Raw genomic sequence first — 21,872 nt, forward strand, 5'->3', positions numbered from 1 at the left:
TGATGGGTCAGTGAGGCCATGCCTCTACATTGGCCGCTTGCATTAAGACATTTCCCCAAGTGCCAAGAGGGAATCCTAGGCTGAAGGCGTTGTACGTGAAAGCGAAAGTTTTGCGTGAATAACACACTCGTGATGTGTATAGTTTCCATCACCAGTAAAGTCCTACGTGCCCACAGCTCTCTCCATGAGCTTGGTACAGTCTGGAACATCCAGGACAAAGCACGCTCATGCAAAAAAGGGTGTGCCCTGGCCAGCTTTGAATAAATGGACAGTTAAATACGTAAAAAGATCTCTTTCTTGATTCTTGGTGCTCACAGATCATTGACGAGTCCCTCTCTGAGCAACACAAAACAAGAAGAGGTGGTTGACAAAACATTTTTGTTACAAAGGTGTGTCAACCCTGAGCTTGGAATTAAGAAGTTAAAATCTGTGATTTATATATATATATATATATATAGATATAGATATAAAAATAGATGATCATACTAAGACTAAAAAAGTGAAAGAAATCTCCATGTCGTTACTATATATATTTTTTTGTCTTGACTTTTTTTTTTGTTGTGAGTTCTTTTCTAAGAGAATGCCCTTGTGATGCAGAAACCAACTGACACAAAGCAAATAGGTAAACATAAAAACTCACTGATGGGTCTAATTGCTTATCAGTTCACTAAAAGAATTTCTTTGGGAGGGTAATGAGCACAGGGCCAGAGACCGAATTGATGTCCAACCTGTGGCTAAAGCCAAGTGATTGTATTGTTGACGGTTATTTTCAATTCAGACCCTTGAGGAGGATGAATTGATGGGGGTGTCCACTAGGAACTGAAGGGGGAGGGGAAAATCTGTGCCAATTGGCTCCAGTGAACAGACATGAAGAGAATTAAGGAGAATGGTACCGTTCCTGCAACTGAAAGCGGGCAGGGTGAGAGAGAGAGGCGCTGAGTAGTAGCCATGTTTTGTGTCCCATTAAAGACAGAATTCCAGATTTCGTTTCAGTACCTCTAAATCAGTTTGGTGTTGTGTGGTTAGAGTGCAAGACAATACCTCCAAGACAACAGTGTATTTTCAGTCCCCTAAAAAACATTTTCGAACTTTCTCCCCATCGCATTTTTAAAAACCTGATTAGTCACAGAAAAGCTGACGCTGGGGGTTGCCTGGCAATGCTGAACCTACAGCGTTGAAACTCTTTTATTTTTCTCTCTTGTTTGCCTCTTTGTTGAAAATGCAGTTGCCTTGGGGTTTGGCCTGATTTTACAAAGAAAATTATTTTCTTCTTACTTTTTAAAAAAGTTGTTATAAATGGGGAGAAAGAAACTCACAACGTGAGATTCCTTTACTTCTGCAGCATAAAAGCAAATGAAGGTAAGAAAATCTCCTGGTACGAAAGATCTGAGTAAGAATTCTCTAGAATAAACAAGGTCCCCACAGAGAGCGAAGGGAAGAGGACGCAGTTCAGCCTGGCACCCGGTACTCTTTGGGAAAACAAAACGCGAGGCAGAGTGCAGTCCTGGTCTTCTCGTAGAAACGGTACGTTTTGTGGCGTGGTCCATTAGCCAAGGGGGTAAGAAAAGAAGGGAGTCGGCTGTTCAAAGAGCCAAAATGCAGTTTCATCGCATCAAAAACCCAGGATTATCTGCACAGTCTCTGCAGGGCCAGGACGACGCAGATGAGAGATGCGGAGAGCAGCGAGTGGCCTATCTGGGCTGCGGAAGAGTCTACTTCTCTCCGGTCGGGATCTACTGCAGGGGCCTCCGTGGTGACAAACTCAAACTCCGTGGGACACACGTCATCCATGCACCCACTGCCACTCCCAGAGCCGCTGGATTCATCACCTGGGGTGGACAGATGATCAAAAAAGTAAGACCACAACGTGGAAAGACTGGAGGAATGCGTTAGATTTAGGAGTGGTGGTGGGAAGGGACATCTCCCCACAGAGGGCCACCCCCTCCACCAGTCCTACAGGCTTGCTTTTAATGGGCTTTGTGATGAGCATGTGGGCTGTGTCAAATAGATGTAAGAAACACAGTGACACTGATATCCAGGATCACCCAACTAAGGAACACATGACTTGCAGACCTAAGGAGAGGCCATGTTGGCATTGAAAGGGTATTTATGACTCTGGCCGATATTTACATTACTTTAAGAAATTCCAATCTTTGCTTTTTTTGTACCTCAGAGCCATTGTTCTTAGTGGTTAACATGCTTCTAGAAAGGATTTGGAAGGGGTTTTTATTTTATTTTATTTTTAAAAATATTTTACTTATTTATTTTAAGAGTAAGGGAGAAGGGAGGGAGAAAGAGAGGGAGAGGAACATCCATGGTTGTCTCTCCCACACCCCCAACTAGGGATTTGGCCAGCAACCCAGGCATGTGCCCTGACCAGGAATTGAACTGACCACCATTCGCTTTGTGAGACAACACCCAGCCCACTGAGCCACGCTAGTCAGGGCTGGAAGGATTTTTGACAGTGAGGAGGAGTGATAGTGACGTAGAGGAAAAGAAACTGCAAGTGGGAAGTCAGAGGAGCTGCAGCACCATGTGGAAGGCACATATTTATTATTACTTTTGAATAATTGTTTTTCCACCTCTGTTCCCTCAGAATAAGACTTTGTTTCAACCAGCCTCTCCCTTCGAACCAGGGCTGATTAATTTTATGGTCTGCAGGTTCATCTGGCCTGCTGCTTGTTATCGCACGGCCTACAACGTAAGAATGGTTTTTATGTTTTCAAGTGTTTAGAAAAAAAAGAAAAAGAAAAATAATAGCTTGTGATGTGTGAAAAGTGTATATGTGGACTCTAAAGGTCAATGTCCACATACCACGTCCCAATGGAATGCAGCCACTCCTGTACACATTGTCTAATTCTTTGTTTACACAGGGCCCTCGAAGCTGAACATATTTTAATAATGGATCCTTTACAAAAAAAAAAGTTTGCCATTTCCTGCTTGAAAGCAATGCCCAGGGGCCCAAACAGCTTGTGGTCTTAGTGAGGCATCTTTCCTGCTTGTCCAACATGCCTCTGGGGCTGCTCTATTCCCACTTCTTCCTGCTTGGTTCCTTCCTGCTTCATAAACCGTGTGTCCCAGCCCTGGTTCCAGAGCGGGCTCCATCCATTCCCCGCTGGGTGCAACTGTGTTGCTTACTTGTCTTCCTGTCTCCTATTAGTCCCTTCCACGAGAATGTAAACTTGTGGAGGGCAGAGACTTTGTATCACTGTTCCCTCTGATCCCCACTGCCTTTAATGGTCCCTGGCATGCGACAGGAGCTCAACCAGTAACTTGCTGAATACATAGATGTGCCTTGGGCAGTTCACTCGACTTCTGCCAGCTTCCTCATCTCATCAAATACAGACAATAAGGTTCACCTGGCAGAGTATGTGTGAAGATACCCCGGTAAAATATGTGCGGACACCAAACCTAGTGCTTGCCATGATGCCTGATGGGAGAAAAAGAACGGTGCCTACAGCAAAGGCAACCTAGATTTTAACTTGATGTATTTTATTTATGTGAACAAGGGTCAACTAGTTAGCCTTGCTGAGGCTCTGCTTCTTCTTCTCTAAAAATGAGAATAATCCTATTTCTTTTACAGAATCGTTAAGGTGGATACGTGAGATAATATTCTTGGGAGGACTCGGGAAACTGTAAACCTGTTAATGACATTTGATGTTTCCCCCACAGGCTCAGTGATTCCATCCCATAGCCCTAACTCCTCCTTGCTGGTTGCTGATGGTGATGGGCTTGCTAAGATTCACCTGAAAGGCGGGTGCCGTTTTGGCTGCTCGATGCTGCTTCCATAAAGCTAAGGTAATTTCTCCTGGAGGAGGAAGGCGCAACTCATCACAATTTTTTTTTAAAGGGACATCCAAATACCAGATAAGATGGCTTGAATACACTATACCAGGTTCTTAACATTTTCTCTGATTTATCGTTCGCGGCCTTTACAAGGGGGAAAATGCCCATTAATTAAATCCAGCGATATCACAACTGCTAAGGGAATTGTTCTAAACACTGGTATTATGAACAAGAAGTAATATAACATTTACATAGATATTACTAAAGAAAGTTAGAATATTAAAACGTGGTAAGCAAATAATGATAAGATTTCAGATGAGAAAAGTAATGGCCCATCTCTTTCTGAATAAGAAAGATGGTGGCTAGAAGATGTGATAATGGTTTGTATCCTAAAACGAAGGGTCAGATTTGGTGCTTGGGTAAGATTTAAGTGTCTCTCATAAATGTTGCTGAGTTTTGTTTTCTTGTGCAGCAAAACTCTCCCCAAGGACATTCCCTAATCATTGGAGACTGACACGTATATAACCTCTTTAGTTCAGAGAGGAGAAACAAGGCCTACATCAACTAATTCTTATGCATCTTGAATAATTTATTCCAATAGTCATTATCCAGATAATGAAGCATTTGGTTAGCTAGAGGAGAGAGAAGGGATAAATTGAGATGAGTGAGGCTAAGTCATGAGTGAGGGAGAAGCAGAAAAGGCTAGAAGCTTGTGTAATATTTTCTTCTGAAGAGAAAAGGAGAGGCTTAGTAAAGAGAAGGAGAAATAATGGAATGAGTCTGAGAAATTTTATAGCAATGAAGTCTGTCAGGTTGGCAATTATCCTGCATTTAGAAATTTAATTTTTGTTATTTAAAATAGAATAAAGCATGAAAAATTTTCTGCAGGGGACAACTTGGTAGGCTGACGGCTAAGACATAGATGACTTAATGTCTTCCATCTGTGGCCTCTTTCTATCTCATTAATTCGAGTACACGACCATCACCTTTTGCTTCAGTGACCAAATTACAGAATCACTGGAAACTCCACACTTAATGTCCAAGAAATCTTTTCCTGAGAACTCTTCCTGTAAGGGTCCTTACTTAAAAAAAAATGAAAACAACAAAACAAAAATAAAAAGAACTTGCCTTAATAGTTTCATGTCAATGTTTACTTAGTAGCCTTTCACATCACTTCTCATGCTTTTATGATATTTCATGTAATAGTCAAGTGTAATACGGCTTTTGTGTTTTACTATTTGTCTCAATAGTTCAGACACAAATATCAGTGGTTCCTATATGGGTCTGACTGGTTAGGGAGAGATCTCATACATTCGAATCCATGGCACATGAGATATTATCTTAGTTCCTCTAAAGAAGGCCTCAAATGAGCAAACCCACAACCTGTTAGGCGGGGTTGCTTCCCATTCAATAAAACAGGAACCTGAGGCTCAAGAAATAATTTGTTAAAGACCCTATTTCATGAGTGATAAAACAGAGATTCCAGCCCAGCCTGGTCTGAGCAATCTTTAGAACATTCTTCTTTTGGTGGCTGGGGGTGGGGGGAGGGGCGCAGGAGTTGGGGTAGAAACATAAATGTTGATGGGGACAGGAGAAAGTAAAAACATGCTTTTGTTGCTTTATCATTAAGGGATCAACTGGCAGGTGAAGCACAATTTTAGCTCTGGTATAGCTGAATGCAACCCACTAAAATTTAGTGGGTCTCATCCTTAAGACCAGCTATGATTTTAGTACTATGCTAAGTTTTGTGGATCAGAGCCTTCTGTCCAATGACTGTGACTAGCTTTGCAGATTAGGCAAGTGTGGCACAAGATGAAGGATGCGCATTGCTCTTGAAGAGAAATGGCGCTATAATCTTCAACAGCCATTGGAGGTTTCTGGGAAAGGCGTTCTTACTTGTGTCCTGGAAGTTGACGTCATTGCCATTGTAGGCATTCTTTAGTTTGTTGGTCATCACTCGGAGAGCCATGATCTGCTGCCTGATGAAAGTGTCGGGCCGAGTGATGTCCACGTCGACCTCTGGGTTGTTGATCTGGTTGGTCAGCCCATCGTTCATGATCTCAGGCAAGTATCTGCCAGGCACAGAGGGAGAGAACAGATGAGGGTGAGGCAGGAGGGATGCTGAAACCAGGGACTGCCATACTGTTTGTAACAGTGAGTCAGAACATTGGCAGAGACTGGGCCCGGCTCCTGGGGAGAGAGGCCAAAGCAAAAACACGAAATAAATGTTCTCAGAGGGCAAGATGGCCAAAATGGCTTCACAGGTTTTTAAATGGCACTGAATTCTTTGGTAGACTTGCCTACAAATGGAAGCTCAATTGAGGACTCACAGAAATTATTCCTTAAAATTAACTATTCTTTCTTCCTCCATCCCAAATGTTGATACTTAAGTCAAGAACTTGATAGCTTCTTCAACTTTCCTGTGAATTTTGCTAGGAAGAACTAAACTTGTAAATTACATATGATTTACATAGAGAGGATGCTCTTTTTCAATGGAGGAGGCCCTACCTCAGATTTTAATCAGAAGAATCTTCCAGATTAAAAAAAGAAACATCTTTGGAAAGTTGGTGGAGTCGCCAGGGATTGCTGGAATACTTGAGGTGTCTATTAGGGTTTTTATTTTGTAATAGAATCTTGTGTCTAATTCCATATTGTGTACAACTGAAGGTAAAATCTAATGGTTCTTTAATTTTCGTACTTGTACCTAAGTGGCAAATTTATACGAATACTTCCTTTATGTGTACTAAAATGTCAAAATTGTCAATTCTTCAACTTCAACTGCCCAAGCTGACTTGGTGTTTTTATACCAGGGGAGACCAAATTGCTCAGAAAAGTGCTCGGAGCCCTTTCTGGCTTCTCACTCTGTCTCCCTTCCTCCTACCCTCCTTCTCACAAAGCTGCTCCCACCTGCTTCTCTCCCAGTTCCTGTGTCCCTCGTAGGAGTGCAGACAGCTCCAGCAGCCTCAAACTGATGTCCCTGTCCTGTCTTTCCTTTTTAGTGCATTCTGCTCAGGCCATCTGATTTATCTTCATAAAATATTGCCTTCATCATGTCGTTCTTCTGTTTCAAAACTTTTGGTGACAGAACCTAGTGTGCACTGAGAGCTTACCATGCCAGGTACCATGGCACTGAGCCAGGTACCATGCCAAGCCTTTTGACATGCATTTTAACATTCTCAGTCTCCCAGCAAATCTAGGAGACAGTACTATTTTATCCCCATCTTGTAAAGTAGAAAACTGAGGCTCAGTGAGGAAAAAATCACTGTGTACAGTCCCAGAGCTAATAGATGGCGAAACGATGACTCTGGCCCTGGGAGTCTAGCTTCAGAGCCCACATGCCCAAATACTGAGCCATACTTCCTGGTTGATCCTAAGCTACGATCCACAGACAGGGGCCAAATGACATGGCAATGGCCAAACCAAGACTCCTCATTAGGGAAGGAGCCCAAAGAATGATACCCTGACCTCTCTAGTCTCTCCTCTGATGTCTGGCTGCTGCCTCCCATTGGCTGAAAGCTAGTGGAAGTCAGCAGGCAAGGAGACCCTGGTGCTGCAGTTGGTAAGGGTTCTCCTTCAGGGCACAGACTAAGGTGGAGGGCTGAAGAGTGGAGGTCACGGGGAATCAAGACATTGGGCAGACAGCTGGTAGGCTGGTCTCATTATTCTTTTACTGCCTCTATTGTTGTTGCTTGACAGCTGAAAAACACTCTCTTTCCTTTATTCTGTGCTTCCTGTTTATATGTTGTTGTACAATATACTTATATTTAAAATTCTTCCCTTTCCAAAAGGTAATGTTCCAAGTTTCAGAAACAAAAGGTCCTATCCATCAGCCTCCAAAAGAAGACATAGAAACACACAGGGAGACTTATATTTAAGCCATTTGACAATTATTGAAATAGTACACATGATGTATGATACTGGTGTGTGAATTGGTTTGCCCATTTTAAATCAGAGGTCCCCTGAATGAGCTCTGTGTCTTCATCTTGAACAAAGTTGACTTCTTAGTGTTCACTACATAAGGAAAACTAAAGCACACAGAGTGCATTGCAAATTCTTTTCCAAAAAGCCTCACAATATTTATTGCATTAAAAATATCCTAATTGAAAAATATAAAAAGTCCTGAAACTACATATTTTTTTATTCTGGCAGTAAATAACTATTCTGTGATGGCTTCTAATATACCCGGTATACCAAGAAATTCTTGTTGGATTCTGAGATTGTCTTCCTGATATAATTCCTAAAGTGTGATGTTGGATTGGCTCTCATTGACATCCATTTAATGTTCGGGGCTCTGTGAGCTCTCCCTAATTAGCAATAGACAATCGCCAGTTCAGGCCTGTCTCCACTGGTACTGGAGTTGAGAGGGGCTGAAAGGTGACTGTCAGCTCTGGTGTTGCCCCTTGACATTCAGGACAGTGATTCCTGCGGCTGGACCCATGTGCTGAGTCAGAGGAGAGCTTTGTTTCTTCCAGATGCCGTGTGCAGTGCATGGCCGGCCAGACTCATCTATCGGATGCTGAATGCTGTGGCTTACCTTGGGAATGGGAGCCCTGGGAGTCTGAGCATCCAGACACAGTAAGAGACTGCTAGGTATACCCAGCCTCGAGCCGTGTCTACCCACGCTCAACCACTTACAATAAAAACAAGGAACAATGCACTCGTGTCTTCAAGAACCTTTTCTCCTTTCTGTGTATTCAAAGGGTAACTTCAGAGACCACGTGGAGACAGAAACTGAAAAACACAGCTGGTCAAGAAAATGGCCATCTTGTCACTGCACAGCACATCCTGCGGTCAAATCTGTGGATGGCCGGGGCATGCCCTGAAGGATGGACAGGAGCCCAGGTCAGCACCAGGAATCACGAGCCCATTAATATGTGGCCCCTCACCTTTGCTCCCTTTCTATAATGGTTATATCCTGCAAGACGGGCTGTGTCTTTAAGCTCAGACTATCTTTCTTTCTATGAGATTTTGCACCAGCTCTTTGGCGTGACAGCATTCTGTTTTCACACCCTCACAGTTTGGGGAGACAATGGAAAGAGAGGAGAATCTTATTACAGACAGTCTGGATGCACATCTACCTGGGGCAGGGAGAACTCAGAAATAAGGACTAACGGGTTGTCATAGTTTATCAATGTTTCACTCCATGCTGGCAAGTGGGTTGCACCCGTGAACAGTCAAGCATGGATTCCCCATTTTGCTTACTTTCTGCTTACTTTCTATTTTGCAATAGCATGTATAGACATGAAAATGTTGGCAGTTTTGCAGAATTACTTTTCTTCCCATCTGCTGTGGTCTGAATGCGTGTGCTTCCCTCCTAGGTTGAAAACCTAATGCTCAGGTGATGATGGAACGAGGTGAGGCTTCTGGGAAGTGTTCAGGCAGAGCTCTCATGACTGGGATCAGCGCCTTCATGAAAGAGGCCCCAGGGAGCTGGCCTTGCCCCTTCTGCCACCTGAGGACGCAGAAAATCTGTGACCCAGAAGAGGGTCCTCACCCGACCATGCCGATCTGGGACTTGCAGCCTCCATGAGTGTGAGAAATACATTTCTGTTTGTTTGTAAGATCCTCCATCTGTGGTGTGTTGCTGTGGCTGTCAGAACAGACTAGGACATCTAATTTCATATTGCTGATGTAGGCTGCCTTGATCACATCCAAACATGACAGCTGATGAGGGTGGACGAGTTCCAGGCTCTATGCTCGGTCCCTCCCTGGCAGAACTGGCAGCCTCTGTCACCTGAGAGACAGTAACCTTGAGAGAGAAAGCCTTGTCCCCACAGAAGTTTCCCACTGTCATTGTCACCATTCAAAGTCAGTCCTTTCAGTTGAGCTGATGCCTTCAGGAAGACCCTGTTGCTATCTGAAGGTGCTTGCTGGGGGGAGAGACATGTTCCCTGATTGGCATTCAGTATTTCTCACCACCCTGTGAATGCTGGTAGTTGTTCTGGTGAAAGGAGCTGCCTAGATGGGAAAGAGATACGTGACTCTCAAGATCTGATGGGGTCTGAAGGCCAGTCAGGTCTGAGAAGTGAGGCGCTTTGCAGGAAGGCAGAGCCCAGGGAAGCTGGGCCAGGGATGGGGAGAAATAGGGTCCCTAGGATTTGTTTTCACGTGCCTGATGCTTCCTCGGACTGCTCCTGCCTCAAGGCACACGGTAGGATGGCCAGAGCAATTTCTATTCTGTTAGTTGCCACTCATGAGCTCCAGTCAATGCACATCTCTATAACACTTTCTAATTCTAAGGTACACATTCATCCACCTCCCGTGCATTTGAGTTGTGCTAATGTAAGCAGATATAACACTAACCCGGGTCCAAAATTCCTTATCTATGTTTCAAACTGCAAACATCTCCAACATTCTTTTTCTGCAATCTGTTTATTACCAATCTTTGATTTGATCTGAAACAAGGCTAATGAGACTCTTCATTTATTCCATTTAGTGTAAATCGTGATACATTTTGCTGCAGACATTTAATGTGTTTGATCGTGAGTTCCAGCCCCAGACTCCACTGGGAGAACTTTCTTAAAAATGTTCTGCACTGAGATGATTTTCTAAATTCTAAAAAGTTCTAAATTCTGAGACACTATGGTCCCTAGGATCTGAAATAAGGAATTGTGGACCTATGGTATCCATAACCACTTTCAGAAACTTTCTTAAAATCTAAGGTTTTACTTCCCACCCATCCGGATGGGCGGCATTAAAAGAGACCAAAACCGTGAAATCACAAGTGTCAGTGAAGGCACGGAGTGTAGTGTACTAAGTTTTGACTGCCAAGGCATCTACGTCCAAAGACATACATCTTGAACAAACATCAGGATGGCTGTATGACAGGGCCACCAAGCAGAACAACCCGGTCGGGAACCAGGCCACCCCATTTGTGGAGGTCCTCTTTCAGAAAGCTCAGGGTAACCTAGGCAACTGCCCACTCCAGTGATCACCCTGATCTTTTCCCATGTTTTAATTTCAGCCCTTATGCTTTGAACTTGCCAATAAATAATAACCCTAGAAACTGTTGGCACCCCACTCTCGAACCCTAATAAAGGTGGAAACCCAGGTCCCCCCCACTCTATCCCCAATACCATTCATCCCCCAGGACTTGTAAGCAACAAATATTGTTCCTTAAAGTCCCCTTCCTGATGGCTTCCTGCTAACGTGATCATAATGAGAACCACAAGAGTGAACCCAGCTGTAAATTTGGGTCCCGGTGAGGGGAATATCTGTGGAACTTGCTGGGAGCAATGTGTGACCAGGCCATGCAGCAGGCATTCCTAACCAATGGCAATGCCATTGATACCCTCGAAACTGATGGAACCAGAAAAGTTGGAAGTCTTTGTGTATCGCCAGAGGGAATGTAAAATGGTACAGGTGGCATGGAAAAACAGTATTGTAGTCCTCAAAAAACAAAACACAAAATTACCGTGTGATTCAGCAACTCCACTTCCAAAATTATCATTCCAAAAGAATTGAAAGCAAGTACTTGAACAGATATTTGTAGACCCCTATTCACAGCAGCTTTATTCACAATGGCCAGAAGGCCAAAGCAACCCAAGGGTCGGCTGATGACTGAATGGATAAACCAGATGTGGTATATACATACATATGATTTGTTCAGCCTCAAAAAGGAAGGAGATTCTGACATATGCTACGACGTGGGTAAATGTTGAAGACATCATGCTAAGTGAAAGAAGCCTGTCATGAAAGAACAGTTACTATATGATTCCACTTCTATGAGGTACCTGGAATAGTAAAGTTCATAACGACAGAAAGTGGAATGTTGGTTGCCAGGGGCTAGGGCGGGAAGATTGGAGTAGTGTTGAATGGGTGCTGAGTTTCAGTTCAGGAAGATTTAAAAGCTTTTTGGATAGATGGTGGTGATGGTATGCAATAAATGAATGGACCTAATGCCACTGAACCGTCCACTTAAAAATTATAAAAATGGTAAATTTTAAGTTACATATATTTTACCACAATTTAAAAATATGCATTTTAAGTAGAACCTTCTAAAGTTCTTAATACAGATTACTTTTTTTCTATTTCCATTTTTCCTTACTAGAAAGTAGAATCACTCAAAGCATGATGTAACTTTATGCTTTAAGTGAATGCATAAGTTCTTGGAGACCCTTAAGCTAGGGCTGTCTGTGGCATCGGGCACTTCAAAGGGATGAGACACTGAGAAATGGTCAGAGGCACAGACGCTGACCCATAACACCTGTGATCTCTTTGAGACCCAGCAACGTGACCATGGGCAGGTCACTTAGCTACTATATACAATCAATTCGTATATGCATATGTATGTAAACAGCACGTTATTTCTTTCATCAGCTGCCATTTTGAATAAAAGCATATGAAAATGCTTGAAAAATATAACATACTGAGCAATTCTAATGCATTCTGATGAAGCCTAAAGTGTTAACCCAGCTCCCTCAAATGCCAAGCCTGCTGCATAGGGCTGGCTGACAGCAGCAGAGTTTGGAGTGTTAAAGCGTAAATTCATGCGCGGAGGAATGATTTCTTCTGGCTTTCCTCCAGCTGGAGAATGTGTGGCGGGAAATGGTTTGGGGACTCTCGGAGGACACACAGCTCCTTGGTAGTGGCAGGGAGCAGAAGCTAATTTTGTTGACTTGGCCTCTCAACTCATGGGCAGGCGCTCCCAAACCCATCCTTTCTTGGTAGAACCGGAGTCAGCAAACAATAGTGCAGATAGGAAAGAAGACCCACGAGCCAGGTTTCAGGGCTGTGAGTTGTTGGTGGCAGCCTGTTTCTTTCCTCCTGTTTGTAGCCACATTTCTCACTATTCGCAGGAGGTGCATGCAGGGTCCTTGTCCCCCCAGGACAGTCAGCTCTATTGGGGTCTTCCCTCCCGAGGATGCCCAGAAGGTAAGTGAGTGTTCAGAAACACCAGGCGTGACAGTTGCTAGTTCTCTCCAGAGACTGATTTCCCACCTTCCCGGGGTGTTCCCTGGCTGGGGATGCATCGAGGATTTTACAGTTCTTTACTGTGCAGCTAGAGCACAGTGGGACATATTTTGCAACCAGACTAAGACAATATTGTTCTGTCCAATCTGCCAAGTCACCGTCTTTGACAGCTTTCCCATCCCCATGCATCATTTCGTCCCTCTTCCACCTGCTCAAACTTACCCAGTCATGACTTGCTATTTTCTTTGCTTAGTCAATCCACTCAGTGGCTGGTGACAGTGACTGATCTATTTCCTAGGTTATTTTCTTTCTTTCTATTTTTCCCACCCTTACAATTTCCTGTATTTACCTCCTGGCCTCAGGTAGGATTTCCTTGCGGTGACGGTTATTTCTGTGAAGATCAGATGCTTTGAAAGACAGCAGAGGCTTCCTGCAAAAGCTCTGTTTCCAAAGGACCCAATTAATCCTCACCCCTGGTCCAGCATCTGTGATCACCTCCTCCAGAGGCGTTTTAAAGAAAGGACGCAGTGAGGGCTAAACACTGACTTACAAGAAGCAGAAGTGGAAAGCTGTTTTGCCAATTTTATGGGGAGAGGGAGGAGTCTGAAATACTGGACTTAAGAAACCGGAAGATTCTGCAATCAGTATGTTCTCTCATGAAGCCCACATGCTGTCGGGACCTGCCTCTCAGACTGGCTTCCACCTGTGTTCTTCCTGCCCCATCTCATCAACCCCCATCCCCTTTTTCCTTTTTAGCTCCTGTGAGTGTGCGGAAAGGATCCCCTGAAAAGAAAACAATCCTCAAGGAAGATGCAATGGCTATCTCCTCAAGAAGCAAGAATCTGCCTCTATAGGAGCAAAAAGGAAGAGCTTGTATGAGCATGAGGGCTTGATTATTATTTTGTTCTTTTGCCGCTGCCTGATGAAGTTCTGACCTGTACTTGTTAACCATATATGCTTTATTTCTTCCTGAGTCTATGCTTTCCTGCCTGCCACCTAATCATTCTTTGCTAGCTTTGGTCCAGACAGCTCATTCTGGCCACCTGGCAGCCCAGAGCACCTTCTCAGGGATGACAGATGACAGCAGATATCCTTCAGGCTCCCCGGGTTCACCTGGGGAACTTCGGGAAGCCTGGATTTGCAACCTGCACCTCGACGCTTTGATTTTTTTCCCTTTGGCCTTCTAGATTATTATCGATTTTCTTCCCTTACTTACTCGCTGCCTTTTCATTCCTATTTGTCTCAGCTGAGTCAGAGGGCTGGTGTGCCTTCTTCTGTTCCCTCCTAAGGTGTTGCTGTGCTTAGTGAGGAATGGGAGGAGGGGAAGTTACCCTCGTAAACCACTTTCTCGCTGGTCACTGAAGATGCATCCTAGGCTGCCTTTCTTGCAGGACAGATGTTGCCACGGCTTCTAAGGGAAATTCTTTATTAGCTATTGCGGGAAAGTAGAATGTAATTCTTTGTACTGATTAGTATGGACTAAATTTTTGTGCTCTGTCCCCCCAGGAACCATATGCTGAAGCCCCCAGTCCCCGATGCCATGGTATTTGGAGGTGGGGCCTTTGCGAGGTCATTAGGTTTAGATAAGGTTGTGAGGGTGCAGGTCCCATAATATGAGCAGTGGTTTTAGAAAAAGAAGAGATCAGAGTCCCTCTCTCTCTGTCATGTGAGGGCGTAGCAAGAAGACAGCATCCACAAGCCAGGAAGAGAGCTCCCCCACGGAGCCCACCCCTACTGGCACCTTGATCTTGGACTTCTAGCCTATGAGAAATATATTTCTATTTCAGCCACCCAGTGTGCAGTATTTTTGTTATAGTGGCCTGAGCTGACTAAACCACTCATTGAATCAAGTGCTGTGCTACCAGGTATTCAAGGTATCCACTGGGCCTGCAAGGGCATCCCATCTGAGACCAGAGGGTGTGTAGACAGTTTCTCTTTTTTTGCAATTATGAAGGCTGTGCTGTATTTCCAATTCAACATTTTCTCCTGATGCATGTGTGATGATTTCAGCCTGGCCTGTGCTCCAGCTGTCCTCAGTGGGTGACGTTATAACTGAACTGGGGGACCTCCCAGGCCCAGGTGCTGTTGTTGTTTTTAATATAAGAAAAGCTCTGTTAAAGAGAACATCAAGGGTCTCCATGGAGACAGAGAAGACAACAAATTATAATCTGCTCTCTGAGGAATAAAAAGGGGAATTTCTGACATGTTAATAGGAGCTTAAAGTACAGCTGCCAGATAAAATAGAGGACTACCAGTTAACTCTGAATTTCAGATAAAAGATGAATCCTTTTTATTAGTATAAGTGTGTCCCATCAGGTGCCTGGTGTTTTATGGGTGGAATCTGGCCAACTCTGCCTTAGATCCTTGCTACTCAAAGTGCAGTGCCCAGACCAGCAATGACTGCATCCTGTGGAAGCTTGCTGGAAATGCAGAACTTTGGGCCTCACCCCTGACTTCTTGACTCAGAACCTTCATTTGAAACAAGATTCTCAAGAATTGAACCTGCGCATTAATATTTGAGAAGCATTGTTTTAAACTGTACAGTCTGTTTTTATGGACATTACTGCATTGGCTTTCAGATTGTCCCAACAGGTTGGAGAGGAAAGGGGACGCAGGGATGGGGGTCTCTTCATGATCTGGTGTGGTCAGAATGGAGATTTCAGCGTTGACAGGGCCTTGGGCATGTGGCAATTTCTTCCAATCAAAGGGCAGAGTCTCTTCCTTTGCCCTACCTCCTGTGCCCAGACTTGATCTGCTATTAAAGCAGAGTGAAATCTGCCAGGGATGGGTGAAGGCGGGGGCAGGGGACAAAGCTGGGTTTCTATTCTAGGGGAGCCAGTATGCACACATCCTTGACCATCATCTCAACACAGCCATAGCAGCCACATCGATGTGTCTCCTGTTCTCTCCATTTCAAGTCATTAATTTCAGCAGGTGCTATTCACTTAATAGCAGCTATTTGGGAAAATAAAATAATCGCTGGGCCAAATGGACTGACACATCCACTGTAGGAGTAATTTTGATATCGGAAACTGAATCAAGGGAGTACGGTAAAGAGCTATGGGGAAGCACTCAGAAAGTACTCAGGAGAAATATGGGGGATGGCGGACAAGTAGGATCAAATACTTAGATTGATAAAAGGGCTGCAGGAGCGGATGTGAACTGAAGAATGTGGCTGAAGGAGTCTGTTGGATCAAACATAAAGGGAGGGAGAGATATCTGGGTGAGCAGTGGCCTCATCCCTCAGGCCCGAGTATAAAAACCACAGAGTGTGACTATCTTTATCGATGCTAATAAGCATCCCTGCTCCAAATCCATGAACACTTGTCGATAGATTTAAAAAAATTATGTTTATTTTATTTCAGATGGATAATGAGAATAACCTTTTTTTTAAAAGAAGCATTTTAAAATGCCATCATCTGAAAATCCATGCTTCAAAAGTAGGAAAAATAGATTATTATCTGCTTTACAATTGGATTTTCCAACTTACAAAACATTTCAGTAAAATTTCATTAAATGAAATATTCTCAAGATCAATTAATACTTGAATGAGAAGAAACCATCAATTAAATTTAATTCATCATATCTTTATTAGTACACCATTAGATGTAACATTATAATAGCAACTTCCCATTCCAGGAGAAGAATTTTAAAAAAGGAAATTTAAAAAACCTGTGAAATTATAATTTTTCAGTGGGGATATAATTTGAGTCACAAATATTTGACAGCTTCATCTTTTTAATAATATCCTGGGTTAAATTCTGGAATATTCCTGGAAATGATTTTATTGCATTAGATTTGATGATTTCCCCCACCTGCGTAAAATCCTCCAGTGGCTTCCCATGGACCTTGGGAAAAAAATACAAATCGGGGCTCTGAGTAATCTTCTAGGCGCTTCAATGCCTACATGGTCCTTTCCCGAACCTACAGTCTCATAGTATGGTCCTTAAAGTCCCCAAATCCACTGTTCTCTCTCCAGCCACTGTGCCTTTCCATGTGTGGACAGACAACATAGCCATGTTTTAGCATTTAATTCCCAGAGCCTCGCATAGCACCTGTGTTTGCTGAAGGTGACTGCCGACAGAACGATGGACTTAACGAACGAAGGTGGAATCACTACCCCTCTTACAGAGCCGAGAATCTGTTTCATTTCTTCTGCTCACCCAGGGATGGCTGTCTTTTACCGTCATTTGTTTCAGAGGCAGGATACAGAAGTGAAAAGAATACTGGGCGAGGACTTGGGAGGTTTCAGCTGGCCCCCTTGTGAGTTGGATAACCTTGGACTTATCGTGTACCCTGTCTGCACTCCTGCTGTGCACAAGGAGGGACCTGGCTGAACCCCGCTCCTCCCCCATTCCCTCTAGCTTTAACTTCAATGATCTTTATCTTACCCTTTTGTTTTCTTGATGGAATGTAATTCCCTCCCCAATGCACACTTGCAACCATTTTTTCGTAGTTCTTTTTGTAAGAAATTGCATATGCACCAAATACCTACCAACCCTAGCAACCATCCATGGGGATGTAGTTCAAAACACAGCCTCCCTTTAGCCAAGGCTGAAAGGGAAACACAGATGGGCAACAGAGCAGCTCAGAAAATCAACCACTTTATTCATTAGGCCGCCTGCTCATCCTTTACGGTGTCTTTCTGTACAGTCATTCAGGAAAAGACACATTAGAGGCTGTTAAATCACAGCTAAATTTGCTGGCCAAAGTCTCCATCCTTAAAGGCCAGACATTGGCAAATTATTAAGCATTTTAGCGGGGCATGTTGTTGATTTTGTAAATATCTTTCTGTACCTCGTGATCGAAGATTTGGATTTTGATATTTGGGGGCTGCTTGGATGATCATAGCTTTTTCCATAGCTGTTTGGTGTTCACTCTGCTAAACTGTCCCTAGAGTAGCTAATAATACGACTGCCAATAGATGATGCTAAAAAAACGCGACTCAGCAGCGTAAGAAATAGCAGCTAATGAGCATCGCACTTGCGGCCACACTTACCTTCTGCGGTTTCTTCCGAACTAAATATCCACGCTCTCTTCTCGTCGCCTTTTGATCAGAGCTGCTTCAGACGCTTGAAACTGCGCAACAAGGCTCCAGAACAGACCCCCTGCCCTGAGCTTCTCCACCTGCTGGTTCATCCCCAAAGATTCCCGGAGGCCAATTTACCAGCTGCTCTGCCCACCTGCATCCCTGCTGGGGAGGGTTTGGGCAGACCCGTCTCCTGGTGTCCTGCCCTGCCTGCCAACTCCCGGCCCCGTCGCCTGGTCGAACCTTTCACCCTAGGAAAACGCAGGCCAAACCCATTTCTGAGCTGAATCAAGAAATTCAGAAATTCCATATCAACCGGCAATAGTACTGGGCAGGGCGTCGCGGGGTGGAAACAGCCATCTCTCAGCCGGAGATTCCGATGCATAGGACCTACGAGAACCCCTTCCGGTTGTCCCTCAGACCTCGGGTTTTTCCCTTACCCTTTCCACGGAGTACTTCAAAAATTTCCTTTCTCCAAGGGTGAAAAAAATTACAGTTGAATTTTCACTTCCTGTTTACCTTGTGGTGGAAAAACAAACCAACCAGCAAGCCTTGCCAATCGAACGATGGGTAGAAACAGCTCTGCTCTCTGAAGTCATTAAGTGAACCTGAAAGGCTCGGGATACCCGTAACCTGGCGCCCGTCTCCCTGTCTCCATCGTGACCCGGAGGCAAGGTATTCGGAACAGGGACCCTCCACGCTTAACAGCACCTTGAGAGTGAGGGCTCCCAGGGGCCCGGCAAAGCCGTCACTCTGAGCAGCTGTCGTCGAGGGGTGACTGGTTCCCTCCACCCTCTGTTCCTTTTTGCATCAACGGCCCGCAGAGCTGGGCCAGGAGCGGGGTGGGGGGGTGGGGGGGGTGTGTGTGCCGAGCCGCGTCTGCAGTAGCAGCGAGTCCCCCTCACCTGGCTTTGCTGTGCCCGTTCCAGCACTCCTCCTCGTTGGACGTGCCCGCTGTCACGCTCTCGTCCTTGCAGATGGTGTAGGGCAACGCCGACCAGACCTTTTTAGAGAGCTTCAGTTTTTCTTTTATGTCTGTCACCTGATCGAGAAAGCAAGGGAAGACAGTGACTATTCACGCCCAGCGTTGTCCCTTCCTGCATGCGGACGCCGCGCGCGCGGAGGAAGGTTAGAGGACCTGCGACAGGACAGCAGGCACACTTTCTCGGCTTTCAGAGACAGGCGGGGTTTACTGTCCGGGGTAGCCTCGCTTGCTCCTCCCCCACCCTCCCTCCATCTTCCGGCAGAGAGTTCTCAGGGAGTTGGCTTTCTGCTTTCCGTCTTTTCTGTCCTCTGTATGAAACACTGATAAAGCATCTCAACTGGCTTCGGGTCTCTCCCCAACTGGGAGAAATAGGTGTGCTCTACCTCAAACACCCCAAATAGAGTCTTCAGAGTTCATTTGCCTGGATGTCAGATAAAGGCCCCCAAACAATGCCCCGGGAGACAAAAACGCGATCTCCCAATGGCCTACTTGTTTCCGCAAGAAATGCGTGTTGTCACTAGTTCACCTGCTGGTAAACTCCGCTCCTGACTCATCGACAGGCACATGGAGCACACACCTGGATGGTGAGCGGCAACCCCGACCCATTGAAAAATCTCTAGTGCCAGGGAGAAAAGTCATTTCAAGTACAAGTATGTCTAAACCCCACGGCCTAATGGATGGGTGGCCAGGAGAAGCTTAGTAACACCATGGTTGGTGCTTCAAGGCTCAGCACTGACTGCACCTAGGGAAGGCGTCTGGAGAGAAAGTCACAACTACGTTGGTCCATATTAACACCCAGGTTCAGGCAGTCACAAGCTTGATTTCCTGTTCTACCTGCATGAATATTGGGAAAGTCTACAGGGGTTTGAAATGTGTCTGCTAAAGGTTGAGTATGTCCCCCAGATTTATATGCTGAAGTCCCTTGGTACCTCAGAATGTGATCTGATTTGGAGATATGGTCTTTACGGAGGTAAGGAAGTTAGGCTGCCCTAGCCAGACATGACTGGTGTTCTTACAAAAGGGGGAAGTTTAGACCCAGAGATATGCATAAAGGGGAGACAAGGTGAGGAGACTAGGAAGGAGCCATCCATCTATAAGCCATGGGAAAAGGCCTGGAAAAGATCCTTCCATCACAGTCTACAGAAGGACCAGCCCTTGGTTTTGAACTTCTAACTTCCAGAACTGTGAGACAATCATACCTCTAGTTTAAGCCTCTCAGTCTGTGGATCTCTGCTATGACACTCCTACCACATCTATACAGCATCTTAGAAGGGAGAGCCACTGAGACTGAAGGGCGCTATTGTACATTGGAGATCTATAAATAGCCTTTGGACACGAAGTATTCTATGTTGACTGTGGATGGAGTATAGATTTGAGAAAAACTTTCCAAAGATCCTTTGGTCAGGTTCAAGAATGAACACAAAGAAATAAAAGACTCTGACATTTTATCTTAGCTCCGGTCATGTTTCTAAGCTTTGGGCCCTGCTTCACTAAGATTCTGATGATGGAGGAGGCTTCAGTGCTGGGAGATGCCTGCTCACCCACAAAGGGCTGAAGAGGACCAGGATGCTAAATCTGAGACCCTGGTACCTAGTTTTGAATAGCATGATGTTACTTTTGTTTTAGAGTGAGAAAAACATCCACAAATATGCCACTCCAAGAAGTATCTTACACAGGAAATGCTTAATATAGCTATCTGATTCCCCCTATCCAAGTCTGCTTCCAGCCAATCTGATTGGGTAAGAAAGTTTGCAATAAAAGCTTGTCCTTTTTGCTCACCTCTCTAGGCACAGATGTATCTGTATTGTTATTTTATTTGATTTTTATTTTAGTTGCAAAGATCAGTGCCATTTCTATCCAGCCACAGAAAAATGTACATTCTGTTTATCAGCTACAAAAAACCCAACCCCCCAAATACCAGTAATAAATATTAAAAGAAAGATAGAAAAATCACCATTCTGACACGATAGTCATAACTGGCTTCAGCAAGTATCATCAAGAGATGTTGTTGTGGGTTACATTGGAGTTGTAACCACCAGCACTTGTGAATGTGACTTTATTTGGAAAGGGGGTCCTTGAGATGATGGAGTTGAAATGGGGTCATTTAGGAGGGCCCCAATCCAACATGAATTTGTTCTTATAAAAAGGGAAAATTTGACACAAAGAGAGAGACACACAAGGAGAAGACCATATGACGATGTAGGCAGAGATGGGATGATGTGTCTATAAACCAAAGGACTCCAAAGATTGCAGGCAGATCCTCCTCCACAGCCTCCAAGGGAACCAGCCCTGCTGACACTTGGCTCTTAGCCTTCCAGCTTTCAGTCTATGAGATGTTACATTTCTGTCATTGGAAGCCACCCAGTTGGTGGCACTTGGCTGCAGGAGCCTTGTAAACTAGGACAAACACAGAAAAGGTTGGGTAAATGTTTGATGGAGAACAGGATAGTCACACAGTCTCACTAGAGAGGTCTGATGTGAAAGCGTAACCCTAAATCCAGATGCCCTCAGGTGCATTAGAGGTTCTGCACCTATGGGTTTGATGGCCAGCTCTTACTTAGCCTGTGTTTATTAATATCGGGGAATATGTTGAACTTCAGGCCTCTTGAGCTGCTACCAAAGCAAGATTCCAGGAGACAGTTTCCATGAGCAACTGCTCACAGAGAGGTTGTGCTTTTGAACTGTGTCCTGCCAAAAGAGACAGCAGGCTGTGGTACTAGATTTCCTACAACCTCTCTCTGATAGAAAAGCAATGCACAGTGTAATCTAAGTTAACAACTACAAGATAAAAGAACTGGTATCCACTTAGACCCCTGAGCTCTTCCTTCGTATTCATGGGAGGACTCCTTTTTGTGCTTCAAGGGCAAGAATGTAAGCAGGCTCTCAAATAGAGAGGTAAACATGACCCAGTCATTTGAAAATACTTCATTAGCTTGAAAATGATAAGCAAAGAGCTATGGTCTTCCCATCTTTCTTAGCTGATCCTCCTCCCCACTTATGGAGAAATGGATTTTAAAAATATAAGAGGAATTAAAACTTCCTGATATTTCCTAATATCTACAGATTTATATGCCTCCTAATCAGTCCATACAGCTATGGCTATTTCTCCATTATCTTGTGGAAAGACTAAGACTTCCAGAGTGAAAAAGGGCTCAAAGT

The 21,872-nt window shown here is 44.5% G+C and overlaps 1 protein-coding gene across 1 annotated transcript in view; it reads right to left on the reverse strand.

Moving 5' to 3' along the window:
* Positions 1-509: 509 nt before the first annotated feature.
* Positions 510-21,872, reverse strand: part of GPC6 (glypican 6) — a 720,441-nt gene continuing 699,078 nt past the window's right edge. Inside the window, exons 6-8 of the mRNA XM_090258046.1 lie at positions 18,634-18,770; positions 5,683-5,858; positions 510-1,829 (exon numbers count right to left, since the gene is read on the reverse strand). Of these exons, the coding sequence (XP_090114172.1) occupies positions 1,627-1,829; positions 5,683-5,858; positions 18,634-18,770 (516 nt within the window). The 3' untranslated portion in view covers positions 510-1,626. The remainder of the gene's footprint in view (positions 1,830-5,682; positions 5,859-18,633; positions 18,771-21,872) is intronic.

This window comes from Furipterus horrens, unplaced genomic scaffold, assembly GCF_987537825.1.
Source record: "Furipterus horrens unplaced genomic scaffold, mFurHor1.1.pri manual_scaffold_12, whole genome shotgun sequence".
Classification (NCBI taxonomy): Eukaryota; Metazoa; Chordata; class Mammalia; order Chiroptera; family Furipteridae; genus Furipterus; species Furipterus horrens.